The 24,767-nt window shown below is 54.6% G+C and overlaps 1 protein-coding gene across 19 annotated transcripts in view; it reads left to right on the top strand.

The window, feature by feature from the left end:
- Window positions 1-24,767, top strand: part of ARSG (arylsulfatase G) — a 104,633-nt gene that overhangs the window by 58,207 nt on the left and 21,659 nt on the right. For 11 of the 19 annotated variants that reach the window (XM_070480088.1, XM_070480090.1, XM_070480089.1 and 8 more), the window contains 6 exons: window positions 12,281-12,468; window positions 15,328-15,414; window positions 16,419-16,530; window positions 17,929-18,066; window positions 22,616-22,812; window positions 23,750-23,830. In XM_070480088.1, coding sequence (XP_070336189.1) covers window positions 12,281-12,468; window positions 15,328-15,414; window positions 16,419-16,530; window positions 17,929-18,066; window positions 22,616-22,812; window positions 23,750-23,830 — 803 coding nt within the window. Of the gene's footprint in view, window positions 1-12,280; window positions 12,469-12,493; window positions 13,597-15,327; window positions 15,415-16,418; window positions 16,531-17,928; window positions 18,067-22,615; window positions 22,813-23,749; window positions 23,831-24,767 lie in introns of those variants that run through there. The other 8 variants (XM_070480091.1, XM_070480095.1, XM_070480092.1 and 5 more) reach the window with 6 other exon arrangements.

Here is a 24,767-nt window from a genome sequence, read left to right as displayed (position 1 = left end):
TGCCCAAGGCAGCGATTGGATGCTTCTGTACATGCCCAGATACCTTCTCAGTGGTTGTCTGCCACCATACGGAGGTTCTGCAGAATTAGTGACTGTAGTGTTCACACTGTGCATTTCATTCCCATGACTCATTTATTTTGAAACTCGGAATGTGTCCCTGTTAATTTTCCTTACCCGTTCACTCATTCCTTCTTCCCCACGGGCAGCAGCATGTTTGTTCTCTATTTTGTTGTCTTGGTTCGTTTGTTTTCTGTTTTGCAATCCACATATAAGTGGAATCATACAGTAATTATCTTTTTCTGTCTGGCTGACTTCACTAAGGATAATATCCATCCATGTAGCTGCAAATGGTAAAATTCCATTCTTTTTTGTGGCTGAGTAATATTCCCCTGTGTGTATATACCGCATCTTCTTTGGTTTATCAATGGACACTCAGGTTGTTTCCTATCTTGATTGTTGTAAATAATGCTGCAGTGAACACAGGGGTTTAGGTGACAGTACTTTGTAAATATGTTTGCTTCTGTGAGTTAACTTGTAATCTGTTAGCTATGCACAGTTCTCTTCTTCCTCTTTTGGTGCCTTCTCTGCCCTTAATTTAATTTTGAGGCGAGTCCCTGCTGCTCTGAGAGTTCCAGGCAGTGACTTAGAATCTGAGATCAGCGGTCACCCCTGCAAGGTCAGAGGCCCCCAGGAGCTTGAGGCTGTTTCTAAAAACGGCCCTGGTGAGGAATGAACTGAGCTGTCAGTTTGAAACAGGAGAGAAGGGGGCAGGGCACAACCTTTGTAAAAGAATGACGCAGCCCGAGGACAGGACATCAACTGATTAGAACCAAATGGGCCCAAGATGGCAGACCAGTTGACGCCCACCAGCCCTTGCGCCCCAGTGCACGCTCGCTGCACCACACAGAGCTAGGTCACACACCCAGAGGCGCCATGACAGTTCCAGAGCTGACCACAGAAGGTCAGCAGTGGGCGGTGGCCCTTCCTGGAGTCCCCACCCCTTCCCCAAAATAGCTGGCCCGTTCCTCCCACTGATTAGCCTGTGGAATTACCCACCTCTATAAATACCACAGCCCCCATCTCCTGGAGCCAGTCACCTTCTCCACGGCCCTCACTGTCTGTGGACTGTGTTTCTCTCTAAATAAACCCACTTCTTACCTATCCCTTTGACTCTCACTGAATTCTTGCTGCCATGAGACGTCAGGAGCCCAAGCTTCATTAATCCTGAGACCAGGTGTGTTCAAGTCCCAGTCTGGGTTTTGGCCTGTGCCCCAGCCTGTGGGTTCAGGTCTCCGACTGAGGTGCACGGTTTCCACTTGGGTCCGAGGCCGGGTGTGACTTCTCTTTTCAGAACTGACTTTTTGCAAAACTGCATCTGCTCCGCCACCTCTCAGGACTGTCTCAGCCATTCTGCTGCTTTGGGGATTTTGTAGGACCCGGGGAGGTGCTGGAAACTGCAGGAGAGTGAAGTCTGATAGACGCCCAAGAGCGAGGGCAGGAAGGATTTTCTGAAGGAGACTTATATCAGCCAGAGAAAGACCCTTCCCCACCAGGGCATCCCCTTCCGGCCTTCTCTACTCCGCCCCTGACCCTGTAATTCAGTAATCCAGGTTCAGGGTGGGGACCCTCCTTGGGGAGAAAGCCTCTCCTCCTGTGAGCTTCACCTGTAGCTCTGAGCTGTTTGCTCTGGGACGTCCCTTTCTGCCTTCCCTTTGTAAATCCTCATCGTCGAGGGATGGGGCTTTGCCTCTTTGTCCTTGGGGCAGTGCGTCAAATAGGCATAAACCTCTAGTGATGCTCACCTGTCCCCTGGGACAAGGTGAAGCCTGGGTTTATCCTTGTGTAGCAGACGGGGACATGCAGGAACACGCTGATCTTGGTGACGGCCAGTCTCAGAGAAGAGGAACTGAACCCTTCACCAGCCAGCGCAGTGGGCGACAGTCGTTCTGCTTTTAAGTCTCCCAGCTGTAGCTGTTCAACAGCAAGTCTCTGCTAAGGGCACATCATGAGTCACACTGGGAGGCTCCTGCCAGCTCTGCCCTTAAGATCTTGAGTTTTACAGTCTGCTGGAAAATCAAGACAGGAAAAGCAGCCTTTAGGATGCAGAAGGAAGAGCAGGAACTCCAGAAGCATCTCCCACCCCTGAGGCTTTTATCACCTGAGTTGGATGTAATCAGATTGACATTCTGGGGGGACAGAATTAGCCTATCACTGATACATCGTCACAGGCACAAATGAGCAAGGTGGAGCTGGGCTTCTCACCTTTCAAACAATAAAGGCCCAGGGCAAGAAGCGCGTGAAGGACACAGCTGTGGGACCACAGGAAAGAAAGGCCACTTCTCCAGAGGGGAGCTGGGAGGGACTCCCTGGAGCTTATTGGTTAGGACCGTAAAGATGAGTAGGAATTAGCTAGCAAGGGGAGGAAAGAAGTTGGAGGTGGCGGGAAAAGCAAGAGCGGAGACCCAGCGTTGAAAGATGCCCCTTCTCTCTACAAATATGCATACAGGCCTCCCCCGCCCCGCCCCCAGCATCACTGTCCTCGGTGCTGAGGATCCATCCAGACGATACACAGCCCGCGCTCTGCTGGGTCTGGCTGGCAATCTCGTGGTTGAGGATGGCACCAGAGTGAGTGTGCAGGCTGGAGGGAGGGCCTGTGGATGGAGCAGCTGCTGCAGGGCCTCCCTGCAGGTATCTGAGGGCTCTGAGCCCTGAAGTCACCCACAACGTTTGGGATGGACTATTCCAGCTCACCGGCGTAGTCCACACTGGTGACTGGGAGGGCAGGGGTGCGCTTGCAGGATGGCTCAACTTGTGGTGGTGGCCGCTGGCAGAAGTGTCCCATCTCGGAGGCCCTGAGATGCTTGTTTGCCCATCTTTTTTTTTTTTTTTTTAAATTTTTGAAGCTTCAGAAAAGTTATTTCTATCAACTGTAGAAATGTATGTTTTGCTATTATCCAACAACAGCAAAACATACATCTTTCTCAAACTTACGTGGAACATTTGCCAAAATGGATCACATTCAGGGCCATAAATTGTGTGCGCATCTTGTTGTCAAGTACCTGGTGGGTGTCCACTGCGAGAGTGTGGAAGGGAAATGGGAGACTTGCCAAGGATCATACCAAGCTCAGCTGCCAGGGACATTTTTTGGAAAAGAATAAGAGTAGGAGTGATGGATGGATGGGTGAGTTAATGGATGGATGGATGGATGGATGGAGGGATGGATGGACAGAGGGGTGGGTGGATGGAGGGGTGGATGATGGAGGGATGGAGGGGTGGATGGATGGAGGGATGGATGGACAGAGGGGTGGGTGGATGGAGGGGTGGGTGATGGAGGGGTGGAGGGGTGGATGGATGGAGGGATGGATGGACAGAGGGGTGGGTGGATGGAGGAGTGGATGATGGAGGGGTGGAGGGGTGGATGGATGGAGGGATGGATGGACAGAGGGGTGGGTGGATGGAGGGGTGGGTGATGGAGGGGTGGAGGGGTGGATGGATGGAGGGATGGATGGACAGAGGGGTGGGTGGATGGAGGGGTGGATGATGGAGGGGTGGAGGGGTGGATGGATGGAGGGATGGATGGACAGAGGGGTGGGTGATGGAGGGGTGGAGGGGTGGATGGATGGAGGGATGGATGGACAGAGGGGTGGGTGGATGGAGGGGTGGGTGATGGAGGGGTGGAGGGGTGGATGGATGAGTGGATGAGTCAGCAAAACATACCAAGTGGGCTATTTGCTGCCACATTTCCTTTTATTTTATTTTTTTGACTGCACACCTTTTGGGATCTGAGTTCTCCAGTCAGGGATTGCACCCGTGCCCCTGAAGGAGAAAGCCCCAGCCTCTGGACCGCCAAGGAACTCCCTGCCTATGGCTGCTCAGTGGTCCCAGCTAGCACCCTTCTCACTAAACAGCAGCAGCGAGGCGGCTGAGCTGACCACGTCCGCTGACGTCCTGCTCCTGCCCTTTCCCGGGTCCCCCACCCACCTCTGTCCCTCCGCTCTCAGAGGCCGCTCTGCACGCAGATGGTCATTAGAGCCTGTTTCCACCTCCACGCCTTTAGATTATGAATGGAGCCCAGATAGCTTTCATTCCAGTCACACAGCCATTTAGAGAGTTGAAAGAGCAGGGCTCGTCCTCTGTTTAAAATTCCTTGTAAATGAAGGCTGGACACGCTTCTCTTCGAGATGTTATATCTCCGGGGCTTTCGAGGCCGCGTTTCCTGTGCTCACGTTCCCTGATTCTAATATGAGTAATTGATGCAATGGCGAGTTGCTTTGGTTTCTGTCTGGCTGTGTCTTAATTTGCGTTGATTTTCCTGTTCACGGGCTGGTGTAACGTCTGGCTCTGTATTTCTAGCTTCCCTTTACCATGTCGATTCAGGCTTTAATTAGGACCCCTGTTGGTGAACTGGCCCAAGCCTGCCCAGAAAGAGTTGGGCAAAAACAAACGAAGCTTTCCAAAGAGCAAGACCATTTTATTGCTTATTAATTAGTCCCTGCCAAACAGAGACGGAGGCTGGGAGGGGGAGGTGACCTGGAGGTCAGTGCGCTGGGCTGCGTGGGGTGTTGGCGGGCATTCATTGTGCAGGGGGGGACAGCCAGGGCTTCCCAAAGACTTGGAAATAAAGGACATAAGGTTGTTGCTGAGAGTTAAGCTATGAACTTCAGCTCTCAGTGGGGAAGGAATTGAACCCTAAAAGCATCCGCTTAAGTGATTATGTGGAAAATGGACTAACATGCTTTTTCAAATCAAATGACCGGGGCCTCTTTCTTCAAGTTTTGTTCATTTTGCTGGAGCAGCCCCATCACCCTGAGGCACTCTGCTTGGGGCTGCAGTGACCCCTTGAAGCCCCGTCTTCATAGAACCTACAGTCCAGGGAGGAACTCAGAGTTACTTTTTTTTAAAAATAAATATTCACTTATTTATTTATTTGGCTGCTCTGGGTCTTAGTATAGAATGCAATCAAGATGTTCTCATCGTGGCGTGTGGGATCTAGTGAACTCTTGAGGGAGCTTCCCTGGTGGTGCTAGTGGTAAAGAGTCAGCTGCCAGTGCAAGGGACACAGGTTTGATCCCTGGGTCGGGAAGATCCCCTGGAGAAGGAAATGGCAACCCACTCCAGTATTCCTGCCTGGAGAATCCCATGGACAGAGGAGCCTGGCGGGCTCTGGTCCCTGGGGTCACAAAGAGTCGGACAGGACTGAGTGGGGAATGAAGATACGTGGGGTCTAGTTCCCTGACCAGAGATGGAACCCCGGAGGCCTGCATGGAAGCTCAGAGCCTTAGCCCTGGACCAGCAGGGAAGACCTGCCGAGTGACATCCTTCCGCAGGATTGTGCCGTAGCGTTTCCAAGAGGACAGTATGGGCGTATTCAGCAAGAGACCACTCTCAGCACAACTGGTAGGTAAAACCAGGCCAGCACAGTGGCATCAACCCAGGACAAGTGTTTTGGGCACTGCCTGGATGTATCAGCCAGTTGGGGCTGCTGTAACAGTGCCACCAAATGGGTGGCTTAAACAACAGACATTTATTTCTCACAGTTCCAGAAGCCAGGAAGTCCAAGATCCGGGTGCCAGCTGGGTCAGGTTCTGGTGAGGCCCCTCTTCCGGGCTGGTAGACGGCCCCCTTCTCACTGTGTCTTCACTCAGAGCAGAGAAAAAACTCTTCTTGTGCGGTTAGTTGCACAGTCACGTCCGACTCTGCGACCCCGTGGACTGCAGCCTGCCAGGCTCCTCTGTCCATGGGGTTCTCCAGGCAAGAGTGCTGGAGAGGGTTGCCATTTCCTTCTCCAGGGGGTCTTCCCAGCCCAGGGATTGAATCCAAGTATCCTGCATTGGCAGGCGAATTCTTCACCACGGAGCCACCTGGGGAGCCTAGGTTTAGCAAACGAGGACTTTTTCTGTGGCCCACGTGAGCTCTCTGGGCTCATTAGCTCCACACTCCTCCAGGCAAACTTGGGATCCTGATTGCCTGTGTGCAGAAGAAGACACACCAGCCCCACTCACACCCTGGTTCCTCTGCCTGTCCTTGGATGTCAGCTGGGAAATGGGTATTCGGGTGTCACTCAGGTGGTCTGTGTGGCTGTGAGTCAGGCCGTCAGGTTGGGCAGCAGCGGGGTGAGTCCCAGACCAGTGACGTGTTTGGGCAGTTTTAGGGCCACCCCTTCTATGGACCAGCTCAGACCAGTGACTGGTGTTTGGGCGGTTTAGGGCCACCCCTTCTGTGGACCAACCCAGACCAGTGACTGGTGTTTGGGTGGTTTTAGGGCCGCCCCTTCTGTGGACCAGCTCAGACCAGTGACTGGTGTTTGGGTGGTTGTAGGGCCGCCCCTTCTGTGGACCAGCTCAGACCAGTGACTGGTGTTTGGGTGGTTTTAGGGCCGCCCCTTCTGTGGACCAGCTCAGACCAGTGACTGGTGTTTGGGTGGTTTTAGGGCCGCCCCGTCTGTGGACCAGCTCAGACCAGTGACTGGTGTTTGGGTGGTTTTAGGGCCGCCCCTTCTGTGGACCAGCTCAGACCAGTGACTGGTGTTTGGGTGGTTTTAGGGCCGCCCCTTCTGTGGACCAGCTCAGACCAGTGGCTGGTGTTTGGGTGGTTTTAGGGCCACCCCGTCTGTGGACCAGCTCAGACCAGTGACTGGTGTTTGGGTGGTTTTAGGGCCGCCCCTTCTGTGGACCAGCTCAGACCAGTGACTGGTGTTTCGGTGGTTTTAGGGCCGCCCCTTCTGTGGACCAGCTCAGACCAGTGACTGGTGTTTGGGTGGTTTTAGGGCCGCCCCTTCTGTGGACCAACCCAGACCAGTGACTGGTGTTTGGGTGGTTTTAGGGTCGCCCCTTCTGTGGACCAGCTCAGCTGCTGGGCTTCTCCTGGGTGCAAGGGGACATGGGAAGAATGTGGGATTTGGGGTTTGGACAGGCCTGGGTGCAAATTCTAGCTCTGTCCTTTCCCAAGTGTAGGGATCTCCAGTCTTTTTTTTTTTTTAATTTTTAAAAATTTGTTCCTTTTTAATTGGAGGATAATTGCTTTACAATGTTGTGTTGATTTCTGCCAAACGTCTGCATGAATCAGCCAGCGGTTATACATATGCCCCCTCCCTCTGGAGCCTCCCTCCCACGTCCAGGCTTGATTATTTATTTTCTTTTTAATGTTTATTTTTATTTATGTATTTATTTGACTACGCTGGGTCTTGGTCGCAGTGTGGGGTCTTGGTTCCCTGACCGGGGATCGAACCCCTGGCCCCTGCACTGGGCGTGCAGAGTCTTAGCCACTGGACCACCAGGGAGACTCCAGGGACTGGTCTTTGACATGAAACAGGGACTGGACAGAGCAAGCTGCGTCCATGTTCCTGCCAGCGGCACAGTCTTGGGAAGGTTGCTCACACTCTCTGCTTTACCCTTCTTATCTGTAACATGGAATTCTGATTATTTGAAATGATATATGTGATACGATTAGGGTAGTAACCACTTGATAAATGGCAGCTATGTGTTTGGTTTTTTTTTTTTATTGGCATGTGGGATCTTACTTCCCCATCCAGGGACTGAACGCGAGCCCCCTGCATTGGAAGCTTGGAGTCTTAACCACTCGGTCACCAGGGGCGTCCCATGGAGGCTCTTCCTAGAGTCATAAGGCAAACATACATCAAGTCAGTGGATTATTCTTATTTTTTAAGTGGGCTTCCCTGGAGGCTCAGACGATAAAGAATCTTCCTGCAATGCAGGAGACCTGGGCTTGATTCCTGGGTGGGGAAGACCCCCTGGAGAAGGGAATGACTGGCTACCCACTCCAGTATTTCTGCCTGGAGAATCCCATGGACAGAAGCCTGGTGGGTCATGGTTCACGGGGTCGTGCAGAGTCAAATGCAACTGAGAACCAACAGTAGTTGACGAGCCGGTCACGACTTAGCGCGCATGCGTGCACACATGCGCGTGCACGTACACGCATGCACGCACACACACTCACACGCATACATGCATGCATGCACACATGCACACTCACTCACACACGTGCAGGCACACACGCACACGAACACACACACACGTGGAATCTGAAACATGGCACAGATGGCCCTACCTGAAAAACGCTCAGAGACGAGGCGAACAGGCGGCGTGTTACACCCTCGTCTCAGCTTCCGTGGCCAGTCTTTGAGGAGCGCTTGCTGGAATCACCCAGCTCTGAGTCGGAACCCCCTGCGGCCTGAGGGCAGTGACCGGCCTTCTGCTGTCAGGTGCTGTTCTCCAGGCCCCGCTCCGGCTCATCGCGCGTGACAGCCGGGACTCCCGCAGCCCCAGCCCAGAAGGGGCGCCGCTGCGGCTCCTGAACCCGACTCTGGAGAGACCTCCTCTTTGGTTTGGCCTTCTGGGCTGGTTAGGCCAATATTTCAGGCTCCTGGTTACAGTGGGTACTGAGGCCCTGCCCTTCTGGGTTTATGTCACTGTAGCTTGAGACTCGGGGAAGAGCGAGCTATTCCTCTCTCTCTGGGTCGGAAAATTCCAGGCTTGGGGGGCTTTCCTGGTGGCTCAGTGGTAAAGAATCCACCTGCTGATGCAGGAGACACGGGTTCGATCCCTGGTCCAGGAAGATCCCACATGCTTCAGAGCAACTCAGCCTGTGTGCCCCAACTACTGAGCGTGAGCTCTCCATCCCGGGGGCAAAATTACTGAAGCCCGTGCGCCCAAGAGTCTGTGCTCCACAGAAAGCCACCCAGGGAGAAGCCCTCCCCCTGCAGCTAGAGAAAAAGCTGGCGCAGCAATGAAGACCCCGCGGTGCCCAACGTAAGCAAGTAAAATACACACAAGGAGAAGATTATGTCTGAACAAAACTATATTAAGAAAAAGAATTTGGGGAAAAAAGGAAAAGAGAAGGAGATTCCAGGTTTGGGTTCTGAATCGCCATGCTCGGGTCATGGGTCGTGGCCCAGCCATTATGGAGGGGTCTGTGCAGCTCTGCTGGGCCCAAGTCTGGGTGGCTGGGTGTCGGGGCAGGGAGCAGGAGCCCACAGCCCCAGGGAACCCCCGTTAGCAAGCGCCCAGGTGCTGTCAGACGAATGTCTGCTTTCAGGCGCAAGGAAGCTTCACAAGCCCAGAAGTCAAAGTCAGGATCATCCTTCTGGGGAATAAGAGCTTCTGAGATAGGGCTTCCCTGGTGGCTCAGTGGTGAAGAATCTGTCTACCAGCGCAGGAGATGTGGGTTCGATCCCTGGGTCGGGAAGGTCCCCTGGAGAAGGGACTGGTAACCCACTCCAGTGTTCTTGCCTGGAGAATCCCATGGACAGAGCATCCTGGTGTCCATGGGGTCCCAAAGAGTGGGACACGACTGAGCGACTCTCACTGGCTTTTGTGACAGTGGTAGGCTTTGAAGTTTAGGTCAGAACTCGGAAGGGTGGGAAGAGTCCGGCTGTGCAAGCTGAGCTCCAGCCGAGGGAGGTGTCGGCCGGCAAGATGCCTGCGGTGGGGGATGGCAGAGGCGGGGCTGGGAGGTGCTCCAGGACCCCGTCCTGTTGGGGGATCTTTGGGGATCTGTAGCGTGGTGTGTTCATTGACAGGAGCCACGGTAACCAAGCCCCTCAAACTGAGTGGCTTAAAACACCAGAAATGCCTTGTCTCGTGGTTCAGGAGGCTGGAAGCTAGGGGTGAAGGTGCTGGCAGGGCCTCGCCCCCTCTGAAGGTCTAAAGGATGCCCCTCCTCACCTCTCCGCCTCCCGGTGGCCGTTGGTGTCCCGAGCAGGTCCAGCCACGACCCGCAGGCAGGTGGCGATGCTCTGAGAGAAGCTGGTGCCTGGAAACCAGCTGGGAGCCCAGCGATCAAGGGAGGGCAGGGAGGCTTCTTCCAACCCCAAGGGATGGAGGGTCAGGAGGAAGTGCTGGCTGGGTGTGAAGGCAGAGCCGGGGCCCCGGACTCCCTGGGAGCAGAGCGCGGCCGCACCCAGCACACACGGACCCCACGATGTGGGCGCCCCTGCCCTCACTCTGCCAGGTGGAGGCATCGCCCACCTGCTTGAAGAGCGTGGGCGCAGGCCCAGGCCTGTGCTTTCAGACGGCGCGGCTGGGGCCTCATGGGGCATGTCTCTGCCCCCGGGGGCTGCTGCTCCTTGGCCGTGTGCCCCCATGAAATCTGGTGTCCTGGAATTCCCCCATCTTCCAGGGCCGAGGCCTGGTCTCTTTAGCAAGACTCACCGTGTTCACAGGAGCAGAGAGGGCGGGGACATCGCCCACTCTGCACGCACTGGGTGGTGCCCACCGTGTGCTGGACTGGGGGCCAGAGGGGGAGGGCCGCTGTCCCACCATCTCTGCCCTGGTGCTGACCTGCTGAGTCAGCTGTCCTCAAAGTCAGCGGCTCGCGACAGCCACCACTTGATTGTAGGTCGTGATGCCAGGGGTCAGACATCTAGGCATCTCTTGAGTGGGCAGTTCTTTTCCACCTTGGGTTGACTGAGGCCACTCTGGGGAGATTCAGCAGGCAGACAGCTGGGCTGGGAGGTCCAGGTGGCCTTGCTCGAACGCGTGATGCTTAGACGCCGATGACCTCACCTGGCGTCGTGGACCGCAGCAGCTATGACCATCCAGGCAGCCTTGGGGTACTTAATTTCTCACATGGCAGACAACACTTTCATCACCTCATCGGTACGGAACCTGGTTTTACCTGTGTTTCTGTTTAAAGACATCTCATTTAATATGTGCGTCAAAGTCATTCAGTCGTATCTGACTCTTTCTGACCCCATGGAGCCCACCAGGCTCCTCTGTCCACGGGATTCTCCAGGCAAGAACACTGGAGTTGGCTGCCCTGCCCTTTATCAGGGGATCTTCCCGACCCAGGGATGGAACCCGGGTCTCGTGCAGTGCAGGCGGATTCTTTACCATCTGTGATGGCGTGGCTCAGCTTCCCTGCTGACTCAGATGGTGAAGAATCTGCCTGCAGTGCGGGAGGCCCGGGTTCGATCCTTGGGTCGGGAAGATCCCCTGATAAAGGGCAGGGCAGCCAACTCCAGTGTTCTTGCCTGGAGAATCCCATGGACAGAGGATCCTGGCTCTTTCTCCATGGAGGCTATAGTCCATGAGATTGCAAAGAGTCGGACATGACTGGGTGACTTATTTAATACATATTTGATTCATTGACATTGAACTGAAGGTCAACAGCACCATGCTTATTGTGAATGAAGCTTGTCTGACACATGCATTTTCTCCATAAGGCCCATCACAGCCTTCTCAAGCTTAGACATGCTGGCCAGACCTTGAGTATTGAGCTTGGGATTGTTTTAAGCAGTAAAATCATCAACAGAAAGAAAACCGTTGAAAAACCATGGCACTGAATTGCCTGTGACAAGGACACTTGCTTGGCGTGTGAGAGCCATGAGTATTGATTTTGGGGTTACAGGTACTTTGAGTAGGTGAATTCAAAATACACAATCTGCAGATAAAGGGGATATGCAGTCCATTCAATATGTTGGATTAAATCTAGTTCAGTTAACTATGTGACCTTGGATTAGTTGCGTTATCTCTGTGGGCTTCATTTTCTTTTTTGGGTGGGTCACGTTGCAAGGCTTGTAGAGTCTTAGTTCCCCAACCAGGGATTGAACCCATGTTGCTTGCAATGGAAGTTAAGGAATCTTAACCCCTGGACCACCAGAAAAACACCAGTGGGCTTCATTTTCTTTGTTGTTGCTGTTGTTCAATTGCTAAGTCGTGTCCCAGTTGCTCAGTCTCTGCGACCCTATGCACTGCCGCACACCAGGCTCCTTTGTCCTCCTCTGTCTCCTGGAGTTTGCTCAAATTCATGTCCATTGAGTTGGTGATGCCATCCGACCATCCCATCCTCCGTTTCCCCCTTCTCCTCCCACCTTCGATCTTTCCCAGCATCAGAGTCTTTTCCAAGGAGTCAGCTCTTCACATCAGGTGGCCAAAGTATTGGAGCTTCAGCTTCAGTGTCAGTCCTTCCAATGAATATTCAGGGTTGATTTCCTTTAGGATTGACTGGTTTGATCTCCTTGCAGTCCACGGGACTCTCAAGAGTCTTCTCCAACACCACATTTTGAAAGCATCAGTTCTTCAGTGCTCAGCTTTCTTTATGGTCCAACTCTCACATCCATACATGACTATTGGAAAAAACCATAGCCTTGACTAGACGGACCTTTGTTGGCAACGTGATGTCTCTGCTTTTTAATATGCTGTCTAGGTTTATTGTTTACCTGCCCCACACCTGGATATCTTGGCGCTCCTCCCCAGCACTGGGCCCCAGGTGACTGCTGTTGTTCATGTCTGGACCCCCCCATCACTCTTCTCTCCCCCAGGTTCGTGGATTTCCACGCGGCGGCCTCCACCTGCTCACCCTCCCGGGCGGCCCTGCTCACCGGCCGGCTGGGCCTCCGCAATGGAGTCACTCACAACTTTGCAGTCACGTCCGTGGGGGGCCTTCCACTCAACGAGACCACCTTGGCCGAAGTGCTGCGGGGGGCTGGCTACGTCACGGGGATGATTGGTAACGTGACCTCCGCCGCCTGGACCCTGTCCCTTGCGCTTGCGGTGGTGGCTGCTTCCTTCGTCTGCTGAGCCATCTCTTCTGTTGAGTCCGCTTGTGTGTTCATTTCTTGCTGTGGAAACTAGAAATGCTTTCAGCTCTCAGTATCAATAATTGGAAAGACCTAACAGTAGACTAGGGCTTCCCAGGTGGTGCTAGTGATAAAAATCCACCTGCCAGTGCAGGAGACCCAGGAGGCTGGGGTTTGATCCCGGGGTCGGGAGGATCCCATGGGGGAGGAACGGGGAACCCACTGCAGTGGTCTTGCCTGGAGAATCACATGGACAGAGGAGCCTGGTGGGCTACAGTCCACGGGGTTGCAAAGAGTCGTGCGTGAGTTAGCGGCTGAGCACGACAGTGGACTAAACCTCCGTCAGAACTAGTTCCTCCCGCCCCTCCCTACAGCGGCCAAGGCAACCCAGCATCCCAGGGGCATCCTCAGTCCACCTGCGCTCTTTTATAATTGGAGGACAGCCACGTTACAGTGCCGTGGAGGCCTCCGCAGTACGTGGCCTGGAGTCGGTCACACTTGCACACATGCCCCCTCCCTCTTGAGCCGCCCACCCCATCCCGCCCCTCGGGGTCAGCAGGGCAGGAGCTGAGGTCCTGAGCTGCCGAGAGGCCTCCCACTGGCTCCGTCACACGCGGCGTGCATGCGTCCGTGCTGGCTTCTCAATCGTCCCTGCCTCTTTCCCCTGCTCTCCATCTCTGTGTCTCTGTTTCTTCTCTGTACAGAGTGAAGTCAGAAAGAGAAAAACAATTACCGTGTGTTAACGCCTCTGCTTTTTCTCCTAACTCTCCGCGGGTCGCGCAGGATTCCCGCCTCCCTCCCCTCCTCCGCACAGTGACGTGGCAACGACGGTCCCGTGAGGATGTCCTTGGGGCCTGCAGGAAGCAGGAGTTTCTGTGTGTCGGCTCGACCCCTGCTCTGGGTCAAGGAGCCTGACACATGCTTCAGACCATCAGACTAGAGTGGGGGTCTTCACTGTCCGTGAGGATGAGCCCCAGGCCGCAGGAGGAGGGACCCTTAAGGCTCCAACCTGCTCTCCTTTCGGCCCCTTGTCTCCACGCCTGGAGGCCCTGATCCCGGTGAGGCTCTCAGTGTGGGCTGAGCATCCTCGGAGTGGGTCCTTGCATCCGCGTGACTCCCAGCCCGGGGAGGGGCTTTGGTCCCTGGGCCAGCTGACCCTAAGATGGGGGTGGGGGGTGGGGGTGGCATGGGTTCTTCTCAAGCTGGATTGGGTCGCACTTGCCCCTCCCTCTTCATGCCTTTCAACCCCAAGAAGGCAACTGATTACGGATCAACTATTCACCGCTCACTATACCTTCTTCTGTTTTTTTCTGGGACAAGATACCAAAGCATGTCTCCTTGTTGAGAGTATGACTTTCCCCAGAAGCACACTTACAGGGAAAATTAAAAGCCTGCTGAAGGAATATTGAGTCCACTGACACCATGATCTCCTTGCTTATAATCTTTTTACTTTTTTTTTTCGCTTGTGTGGGGTCTTAGTTGCAGCATGCAAGATCTTTAGTTGTGGCATGCAGACTCTTAGCTGTGGCCTGTGACATCTTAGTTCCCTGACAGGGATGACCTTGAGCGCCCTGCATTGGGAGCTCAGAGTCTTAGCCACTGGACGACCAGGGAAGCCCCTGTTTGCTCCTAACCTTGATCTGTGTTAATGGGTTTTTCCTTAGTTGTATACCTACCTCTTGGTCCTACTTTTCTGCCCTTCCTATTATTTTACATTTCCTGGTGGTGTAATTTTACATATTTACTATCATTTTAGAAAGAATTTTAAAATTGTACTATGTCTATATTTCCACATCATACTGAACCTAAGAAGTCTATCTAATGCTTAATCCACTTCCCTTAACTTCTTATTACGTAATTTCTTCCAAACCTTTAGACCAGTTGCTAGAAGGGACTCCCCGAGCACCGCCCCACCCCTGCTCATATACGCTTTCTGTAGAGGCAGCAGGTCTTTATTTGGGCTGCATGCATGCGTCTAAAGAAGATGGGTCGGAAGCATTTCATGGAGGCCACGTGAGAGCATGTACTGAGCCAGACTCCTGCAGTTGCCTGTTCATTTCCGCCCTTCATGCTGCTTCACACTCTGCCGTTTCGGTCTCCGCACCGCACCTTCTCTTCGTCCCCTCGCCGCCTGGGTTCGTCACAGCAGGGCCGGCAGGGCAGCGAGTCCCGGGCTCGCCACGCATCCGCACCGCCCCCCTCCCCCCCGCCCCTCCCCGCACGCTCACAGGCGGGAGCGCAGTGGGAGCGCAGTGCGGTGCGGCTGACTTTTCCGATCTGCCTGCCGGCTGCAGGGCCGCGGGGGGGCGGGCCCCGGCCCCTCGCTCAGCCTCTGTAGGCGGCTGCTGCTGGCCAGGGAGGAAGGTGATGAAACCAGGTGTGAGCAGCATCTCTGGGGCCACGTGGGCACTGCACCTGCTCCCCGGTCCTTGGCAAGGTCCCCAGCGCGGGGCCAGGGCGGCCCGTGATGGGGGGTGCTGCCGTGGGCTCTCCACCCTCACTGGGGGTGGAAGCCCAGCCTGCTCGCTCCTCTGGGCTCCTGGTAGCCCGCCTTCCCCTTCCCTGGGCCACTTCCCGAATGAGCCCTGAGTCATCCTGCCTCACTTTCTGTCTCCCTGGGGACTCCCCCTCTGCCCCGAGAGCCAGGCTGGGGGTGGGCCAGGCTGGGGGTGGGCGCAGCGCAGCCTCTCTGCCTGCCTTCAGGGAGGAGACCCCAGCGTGCGCTCAGCGCCCCGCGGGCTGGGCCGCTCGGGAACTCCTCTGAGAGCCTCTCTCTCGTCTTCCTGCAGGGAAGTGGCATCTTGGGCACCATGGCTCTCACCACCCCAGCTTCCGTGGTGAGGATCCCCGGGGGACCGGTTACCTGGGAAACAGAGGTGTCTGTGTGAAAAGACTCATCGGGTTCAAGCCGTCCGGGTCCTGGGCCGCCTCTCTCCTGAGTCAGGACATCCTCGTTCACAGGGTCACTTGGGGGGTCTGGGGCACCCGGGTGCCGCTCCTCTCTCGTGCCTCTTGCCTGGCCCTTGTCCTGGCCCCCCTCTGTCTCCCCTCGGGCCCCCTCATCGCAAGGCCATCAACATTTTCCTTGACCCCGTTCTCCCATGTCGGGGAACAGTGGCCCCCGTGAGGTCCCGTGTGGTGAGAGGTCAGATTGTCTGAGGGGTTCGCTGGAGCAGGGACTGGGGGGTGGGTAGGGAAGTTCTGTGAAGACATCACACTGAAGCTTGTGCTGCAGAAGGTGTAGGGTGAGTGAAGGGGTCTCAGAAAAAAGTCAACTCGGGGTTTTCAGGTCTCACTTTGACCCTCACATCCTCTCCCGGTCCCAAGTCCAATCCTGCCAGCCCTCAGCATCCAGCTGAGACGCCAGCTATTTTGAGAAGCATTTTGAGATTCCCATCTCAACCCCAGCCCCACCCCACCCCCCAGCATCCTGGGGTGCCTCCCTCTGATGTCTCTTGCTGGCTTCCTGGGAAGCTTGCTCTTCAAGCTAAATCTCTATTTCTTATCTCCTCTTCAGATGGGAAGTTTCTTGAGGGCAGAATGTCTTCTTTTGTCCCTCAAAGTGTCGTGCAGGGAGTAGATTTGCCCCAGATATTTCCTGCTGTGTCCAGGACTGCACTGGGCATGGTAGGAGTCCAGGGATTCTCCCTGCTTCCCTCCCCTTCGGGTTAACTCTAATCACAAGATGTTTTGCAAATCTGGTCTTGCAGCTGGCCAGGAGCCAGCAACATGTTTTCCTTGCATACTTACTGAGGGATATTCATCAAATCCTCTTTTAATTACACACTCATAACACTGCAGAGTTAAATCATGGAAAATTAAATTTCTGTCCTGAGTGTAAGCACGCAGGCCCGCAGTCTGACCGGTGCTTCTGTTCCAGGCTTTGACTACTACTTTGGGATCCCCTACAGCCACGACATGGGCTGCACTGACACCCCTGGCTACAACCACCCCCCCTGCCCGGCGTGTCCCCGGGGCGACAGGCCATCCAGGTAACTCTGGCCAAGGTGTCGGCTCTGGGCTTCAGAGCAAGGGGAAGTCCCGGGGGTGTGGTCCATCCAGAGGAGACAGAGAGGCCGGGAAGGACCAGTAACCGCAGCAAAGGAAGGTCGTATACCTTTAGTGCGAATCTTAGATGCATCATGTGCGTGGCGGGCAAGAACACTTTCTGTGGAGATGAGGGGACAGCACTTTTTTAATTGGAATTTTCCAGTTTCCTTGGGCTGTTGAGCTCAGTTGGGGGGAGGGGGTGCTACCAGGTCTCACGCGGGTGGCCTCCCCTCTCTTGTCCTGGACCACGCACCTATCCCGCCAGGGGACAGAAGGAGGGAGACAGGAAAAGTGCATAGGGCTGCTGGCGCGCCCCACCCCCGCCCGCAATAAGGCGGCGTCCCAGCCTTGGAATGCCGCGCAGGCACTCAACAGGATGCTTTCAAAACGTATTCAGTGAAATGGGGAAGTGCTCACAATAGAATAGTAAGTGAAAAAAGCAGGAAACAAATCATCAACACAGATCTGAACTGCGTCTGTATTTACACCTCTAATAGCCCCAGAGGAAATACGCCAGAATGGCGACCATGGTTCATTCAGTCCTGCTGTGCCATTAAGAAGTTTTCATTTTTTTTCTCTCTCATTGTATTTTTCCAATGTTCTGTAATCAGCACGCAGTACGTTTCCTATCAGAAAAAGGCGATATACCGTAATCAGGTGATAAAGCCAGGTGCTCTGCTTGTTCAGAGCGTGCACCACGGTTATTTGCAAGGTTCGCAGGCGTCTGGGCTGCTTGGGGCAAGTGAGTCTCAGATGGCTTATTAATAACACAGTAGTTAGTGTAATAACGGCCATTTATTGAGACACTGTTACCATCTAAGCTCCCTGCGTGCTGATCTGTCGTCTGTGTGACCATGGACCAAGGCAAGTGTTTCTCCTGATTGTCCAGGGACGGCGCTTACCTCGTGGCCCAGGTCACAGTGGGGCCGTGAAGGGAAACTGGAGAGTCCTCCTGGGTCCCCCTGAGTTGAGGGGGGGGGTCAATGGGAAAAGTCAGGCTACTGATTGGCTCTGGGACTCTGCTTGAGTATCTCAGTTTGTTTAGACCTCAGTTTCTCTCCCAGCAAAACAGGAATAATAACACCCTAGCTCAAAAAAGTCATTGGGAGCCTCATACAGCGGCCAGGCCTGCCCAAGAAGTGCACATTTCTGCTGGAAGGGAGTGGAAGGTGTTGTATCAGCTTTACACTCAGAGGAAGTGGGAGGCTGGAAAAACCATCTGGGCCAGGCTGCTCGGTGTTTTGTATTTATGTGCATCGCCGCATCACGGCATTTTGTCCAACTCCATGACTACCCGGGTCGTGGGAATGAGTGTTCTACCATCTGTGGTTTCCACACAGGAACCTTGAGCGGGACTGCTACTCTGACGTGGCCCTTCCTCTGTACGAAAACCTCAACATCGTGGAGCAGCCCGTGAACTTGAGCGCCCTTGCACAGAAGTACGCCGAGAAGGCCACACAGTTCATCCGGCAGGCGAGGTGAGGAGCCCTGCGCCCACCCCCGTGTCCCCTGGCCCAGATGGGCTCAGAGCCGTGGCAGAGTTCCATTGCCCAACAAAGATGCACGTACGTCTCCTGGAAGAGATGCTCCTTGGAAAAGACCCTGATGCTCGGAAAGACTGGGGGCAGGAGGAGAAGGGGGCGACAGAGGATGAGATGCTTGGATGGCGTCACCGACTCAGTGGACATGAGTTTGAGAAGATTCCGGGAGTTGGTGAAGGACAGGGAAGGCTGGTGTGCTGCAGTCCATGGGGTTGCAAAGAGTTGGACACGACTGAGTGACTGAACTGCAACAAATAAAGCTGGAAAACAGCCTGTCTTGGGGCTCCAGGCCTGGGTTCCCAGGCCCTAGGTGCAGGTCCATTCCCGGGGTCCTGCTCAGAGCACGCCCTAGTCATGGTCACGTGTCCTCTCTGCGGCGCGTCCCCCCTCGAGGCCGGGGCCCATCCGCTGTCTTCCGTGTGTTCAGAGTGTTTCTTGGGCTCCTGAGCTGGCAGGGCACATTCGCTGCTATCACAGACTTACCCCCAACCTATTGACTGAAACAACGGCACTTTATTCTCCTACAGATCTGGAGACCAGACGTCTGAAGTGCGTCTCATGGGGGCTCAAGTCCAGATATCAGCAGGACTGTTTCCTTCTCAAGTCTCCAGGGAGAATCGTTTCTTTTTCTTTTATTAAAAAATATTCATTTATTTTTTTGGCTGTGCCAGGCTTAGTTGCAGTGTGGGATCTAGCTCCCTGACCCGGGATTGAACCTGGGCCCCCCGCACTGGGAGGGTGGAGTCTTAGCGCCTGGACCACCGGGAAGTCCCGAGAATCGTTTCTTGTGTCTCCCAGCTTCTGGTGACTGTTGACATTTCTTGGCTGTGGTTGCGTCATTCTGTTTTTTTGGCCGCACCAAGGGCTTGCAGGGCCTTAGTTCCCCCAGTAGGGATGGAACCCGGACCCTGGGCAGTGGAAGTGTGGCATGCTGGCCACTGGGCCACCAGGGAGCTCCCTGGCCACTCCACTCTGCTCTCTGCTCCTGTGGTCTTCTTGCCCTTATTCTTCTGTAGCCAAGAGCCTCCCCCTGCCTCCCCCTTAGGAGGACATTTGTGGTCATGTTTAGGGTCTCCTGGGCTTCTCTGGCTGCTTAGACAATAACAATCTGCCTGCAATGAGAGGCCTGGTTTTGATCCCTGCATCAGGACGATCCCCTGGAGAAGGGAATGGCCACCCACTCCAGTGCTCTTGCCTGGAGAATCCCAAGGACAGAGGAGCCTGGCAGGCTGCAGTCCATGGGGTCGCAAAGAGTCAGACACGACTGAAGCGACTAACACGTTCACACTTGGGGTCTACTAAGACAGTCCGAGAAAAGCCTCTGATGTCAAGACCCTTAGCTTCATTGCATCTACAAAGTGCCCTTGGTCGTACAAGGTAACAGAGATTCCAGGAATTAGACCCTGGGTGTCTTTGGGGGCCGGTATTAAGTGGGTCCCTTTCCACTTGATCACACGACCTGCTCGAGATCCAGACTCTGAGGGCAGCACCTTAAGCTTTAGAGGCGGCACCTCACGAGTTTTTCAGGCCTTTTCACTGGTCTGCTTGTTTCTGTATCTTCCAGATGGCTGGTTTGAAGAGGGAAAATCCCTTCTCTCGCTGGGGGCTGTCTTGGCTTCACGGTGCCCTGGGGCGGGCGCCCAGTCCGTGGCTGGCGGGGCCCGTCCCCTGCCGCGTTCGCAGTGGGGCCTCCGTGCTCCTGGGGGGGTTTGGGGAAGTAGCAGCTAGGTGGGGGTTGACGGATGCCCGGAACAGGAAGTGGTGCTGTTCAGACCAGTTAACTGACCAGTTGAAAGGCAAGCACGTCAGTGAACAAACTCTTTGTTGTAGGAAAGAGGCGAAGCATTTGTGAGTTTATTAATTCGTTATTGAGTGAAAAGTCACATGAATCCTGTTGGCTTTTAACTTGGTGGAGAGTAATCCTCAGGCACCTGGTCTCTGTAGGACTTGACCTGCCAGGTCGCCCGTGGTTTCTGAGGAGTCAGCACACACGAGGCCCCATCTGTGTTCCTTTCTCCTCCGTGACCCCTGACCCCACCTGGACTTGTTTGTCAAAACCACTGGGGGGTCCCTGGACTGTGGTTTCCTGCCCGTGCTCAGCAAGGGTCTCACCCCAGGACTTTGAACATTTTTCCTCGGGTCTTTGCTTGAATTTAAATTCCTGACCTAGCAGGAATGCTGAAGGCTGATTCTTTTCTCTTGTTGTTTTTAAATGAAAGCATAGTTAATTTACAGTGTTGTGTTAATAGCTGTGTAGCAAAGTGACTCCATTATACATTCTTTTTTATATTCCTTTCCATTCTCGTTTATCACAGGGTATTGACTGCAGTTCCCTGTAGTCATACGGAACCGTATAGTCATAGCTCTCCGGTAGGACCTTCTTGTTCATCCACCTACTTATAATAATTTGTATCTGCTAATCCCCAAATCCCAGTCCTCCTTCTCCACCCCCAGCCCCACCAGCCTGGGCAACGACACGTCTGTTCTCTGTGAACCTCTTTCTGATCCTTAGATAAGTCCATTTGTGTCATATTTTAGATTCCCCATGTAAGTGATGTTCTTTGTTGTTCAGACGCTAAGTCATATCTAACTCTTTGTGACCCCAACGGCTGTAGCCCGCCAGGCTCCTCTGTCCGTAGGATTCTCCGGGCAAGAATACTGGAGTGGGTTGCCATTTCCTTCTCTGGGGGATCTTAAAGGCTGCCGTTTATTCAGCGCTTACTCTGGGCAGTTAATAGTCACAGCTCGGCTGGGGAGGCTTGGCAGTCCCCACTGCGCTGACGACTGAGGTTAAGTGAATGGCCCAGGGTCACCCATACACCTCTAGGAACTTCTCGTCTTCCCAGACTGAAACCCTGTCCCCATGAAACACCGGCTCCCTGTCTTCCCTTGCCCGCAGCCCCCGACAACCACCGTTCTCCTTCCTGTCCGTCTGAAGCTGACTGCGACAGGGCCGTCCTCTAAGTGGGTCTGACCTTGCTTGTCCTTTGGTGATGGCTCATTCCATGTAGCATAATGTCTGTGTGGCTCATCCCTTGTGGGTGAGACACTGCATTCTTTTATTTCATTTTCATGAATTGAAATAGCCACACATGGTGTGGCTACGGCCTTGGACAGTGAGACTATAGAAATGTAGCAAGAAAATTGTTGATTTTTTTTTTAATTTAATTTTTTTGGAGAATAATTGCTTTACGATATTGTATCGCTTTCTTCTGTACAAGTGAATCAGCTGCACCTCTACACATTTCCTCTCCGTTTTGGATTCTCTTCTCCTGTAGGTCACCACAGAATGTCAAGTAGAGTTCCCTGGGCTACACAGGAGGTCCTCCTTAGTTGTTTATTTTTTTTTTTTAAGTATTTATCTCTTGTTAATCACTCAATTGTGTCCTACTCTTTTCGACCCCATGGACTGCAGCACACCAGGCCTCCCTGTCCATCACCAACTCCTGGAGTTTACTCAAACTCATGTCCATTGAGTCAGTGATGCCATCCAACCATCTCATCCTCTGTCGTCCCCTTCTCCTCCCACCTTCAGTCTTTCTCAGCATCAGGGTCTTTTCTAAGGAGTCAGTTCTTCACACCAGGTGGCCAAAGTATTGGAGCTTCAGCTTCAGCATGAGTCCTTCCAATGAATATTTGGACTGATTTCCTTTAGGATGGACTGGTTGGGTCTCCTTGCAGTCCAAGGCCTCTCAAGGGTCTTCTCCAAACCACAGCTCAAAAGCATCAATGCTTTGGTGCTCAGCTTTCTTCATGGTCCAACTGGTGACAAGATAGCCACACTTCTGTCTCTCTGAGAACCTGCCGGAGGTCTCCCCACGCCCCGCTGTGTCCTGCGAAAGCCCGTCCCCCCACAGGCTCCCTCATGCCGCCTTGACCCTGCCCGCCGCGGGGATGCAGGTGGAGGCAGGCAGGAAGCAGAGTCCCCGAGGACCCTGCCGGAGCGGCAGAGGGGCAGCCCACGCCAGCAGGCCGCTCCTGGCTGTGTCCTCGGGATTCCCCGTGGCCACCTCGACTCATCCACTCATCCCCGAGAGAGGCCCGAGGCTGGGAATGGACGCGCTGGCCTGGATGCTCTGACGGCAGATAAAGCCTAAAAGCATGTGTGCGTTGGGCGTTAGCATGAGCAGCTCGGGGCTGGCACACTGCTCCCAGCCGGGTCTGAGTCTGGACCCGGATGCAGTCACTTACGAGCCTCGGGTCCGTCTCTCAGTCTCCCTGAGCCCCTGACGCTGCATCCGGAAAAGGGAACTTGGGCCTTCTCACGAGGGTGAATTCAGACACGGTGAGTCAGTTTTGCAGTAAGTGTTAAAGAGTGGTTACGATGATGACAGTGACTCACAGACTAACCCGCTAACCAGGTCACTTCCACGTTGTCTTTGTAGGTTGTAGACAGATGTGTGCTCCCTGGGCCGCAGGGGTTCCGGGGTCTCCGCTGGGCCCCGGGGCCCTTCTGGGTGGTCACCGCCCGGCTCTCTCGTTTCAGCACCAGCGGGAGACCCTTCCTGCTGTACGTGGGCCTGGCACACATGCATGTGCCCCTGACCAGGACGCCGCTGTCAGCAGGACCCAGGAGTCTAAGGCCGTACAGCGCGGGTCTGCGGGAGATGGACCGCCTCGTGGGCCGGATCAAGGACACAGTTGACCTCGAGGGGAAAAACAACACATTCCTCTGGTTTACAGGTGAACAGAAAACCGCAGCCAGCCTCCCTCGGGGCTAATGGGTAACCCTGCACGCGCCCCCAGAGAAGCAGCATCTCAGCCCGTGACCCTCTGCACCGCAGCAGGGGGCTTGCCCTGAACGTGGGGCCCCGCTGGTGCTCAGGGGCCTGTGTGCTGAGCACCTGTCTGGGGGGGTCCCCGAGGCCGCACCCCCGGACAGGCTTGCACGGAGAGCTCGGTTCCCCTGCGACCCCTCGGGTGCCGGTCAGGGTCACCCGGGTACTGCTCCTAATTGTCAACGCATGACTGACGCTGTGAGCATGTGTCACCCCGGGCAGTCCTCGGAGCCCCGCCCCACTGCCCGCACCCCACCCAGGAACCGTGGGTCGGGGGTCGCTGTCTGCAGTGAGGGCTGTGGACATTGGTGTTTGAACCTCTGCGTTGGGAAAGTTCCTTTAGCCCCTCTGAGCCCCTCTTTCCTCCTTGGCAGGGTCGAGCCGCTTCCACCGTAGGCTGGAGGGTGAGGCAGTGATGTGTGGGAGGCACTGGCTCTTCACAGGTCCTCAGGAAGGAGCTGCTGGGGACCTCCCTGGTGGCCCAGTGGGTAGGACTCCACGCTCCCAATGTAGGGGCGCGGGTTCGATCCCCGGTCAGGGAACTCAGGCCCCACAGGCTGTGTGGCCACAAAAGAAAAAGCGAACAGTTGCTGAGTTGAAGGCACTGGTAGCGGGACTGCTGAGTCCATAACCAGAGGCCAGACTCCTGCATGGGGCAGCCCACGTCTCTACGGGCCTGTGGGAGGCAGACGCCCTCGCCCCAAAAGGTGGCCCTCCAAGGGTCGCCTCACACTTGTTTTCACAAGTCCTTGTCTCCACTCGTGGCGAGGACGGGGGTGTGGGGCCACGGCTGGCGGTGTCCCGCAGCCCACTGACTCTGTGCTGCCTTTCCTGGTTTCTAGGGGACAATGGCCCGTGGGCTCAGAAGTGTGAGCTGGCCGGGAGTGTGGGGCCCTTCACCGGATTGTGGCAGGCTCGTCGAGGTAAGGTCTCCACCGGGGGTGGGGACAGGAGACCTGACCTCTGGGAGGACCGATTTATCTCCCGGCCTTGGGGCCTGTTTGTGACACAGGAACAGATTACTCACAGGCACCAGCTCCCAGAAAAGAAACAGTTTGGGATGGAGAAAGTTGGTATGCTTTCGGGCATCCCTTCCTTTCCTCCAGGGCGTTAGCCCTGCCTCAGAGGCCAGGCTGAGGGCCGTCCAGCAGACACACTTGCCTTTGCGTTCGTCCTGACGACCTTGCTCTTCCCCCTTCCTTTCTTTTCTTTCCTTTTTCACAGTCATCCCTTCATCCATTCAACCATTACTTCACTAAGAAATGGTTAGTGCACAATCATGCCAGGCTTCTGTATGTGTCGTCTCTAAACCTTCATGAGAGGCAGGTAGTAATAACTCCATTTACAGCTGAGGAAAGAGGCTCAGAGAGGCTAAGAAGTTGGCCTGGAGTCACACACTGGGGAATTCGGAGCCAGGTTGCTACCACGTCGAGGTTGCTGAGCCGCACTGCCTCTCTATTTAAACATCCTTCAGCCTCAGCTCAGCACCCATCTGCTCTTCCCCACAGGGCCCTCACCCTCTGAAAGGCAGTGCTGCGGGGGACAATTCGAGTACGGATGAAAGTCTTAAACAATATGCATGACGGACGGTGCTTTGATTTCTCTTTTAAGAATTTGTTTTCAAGAAATAGTTAGCCAGGTGCTCAACAATGTATGTAAGAGAATGCTCAGTGCTGTCGATTTAAACAAACACACACACACATAACCCAAGTGTCCAGCGAGACAGGAGTGCTGCAGGGAGTCGTGGCACAGGCATCTAAAGAAACACGAGGAGCCACCGAAAACGGTGCCTCTGACTCACCTGGAAACAGTGACATGAAATACTTTCCAGTGAATAACGCAGGTCACAAAACCATATGT

The sequence above is a fragment of the Odocoileus virginianus genome, chromosome 17 (assembly GCF_023699985.2).
Source record: "Odocoileus virginianus isolate 20LAN1187 ecotype Illinois chromosome 17, Ovbor_1.2, whole genome shotgun sequence".
In the NCBI taxonomy this organism is placed as follows: Eukaryota; Metazoa; Chordata; class Mammalia; order Artiodactyla; family Cervidae; genus Odocoileus; species Odocoileus virginianus.
Note: the sequence above shows the minus strand (reverse complement) of the source record. Positions and strands in the feature narration are given on the sequence as shown.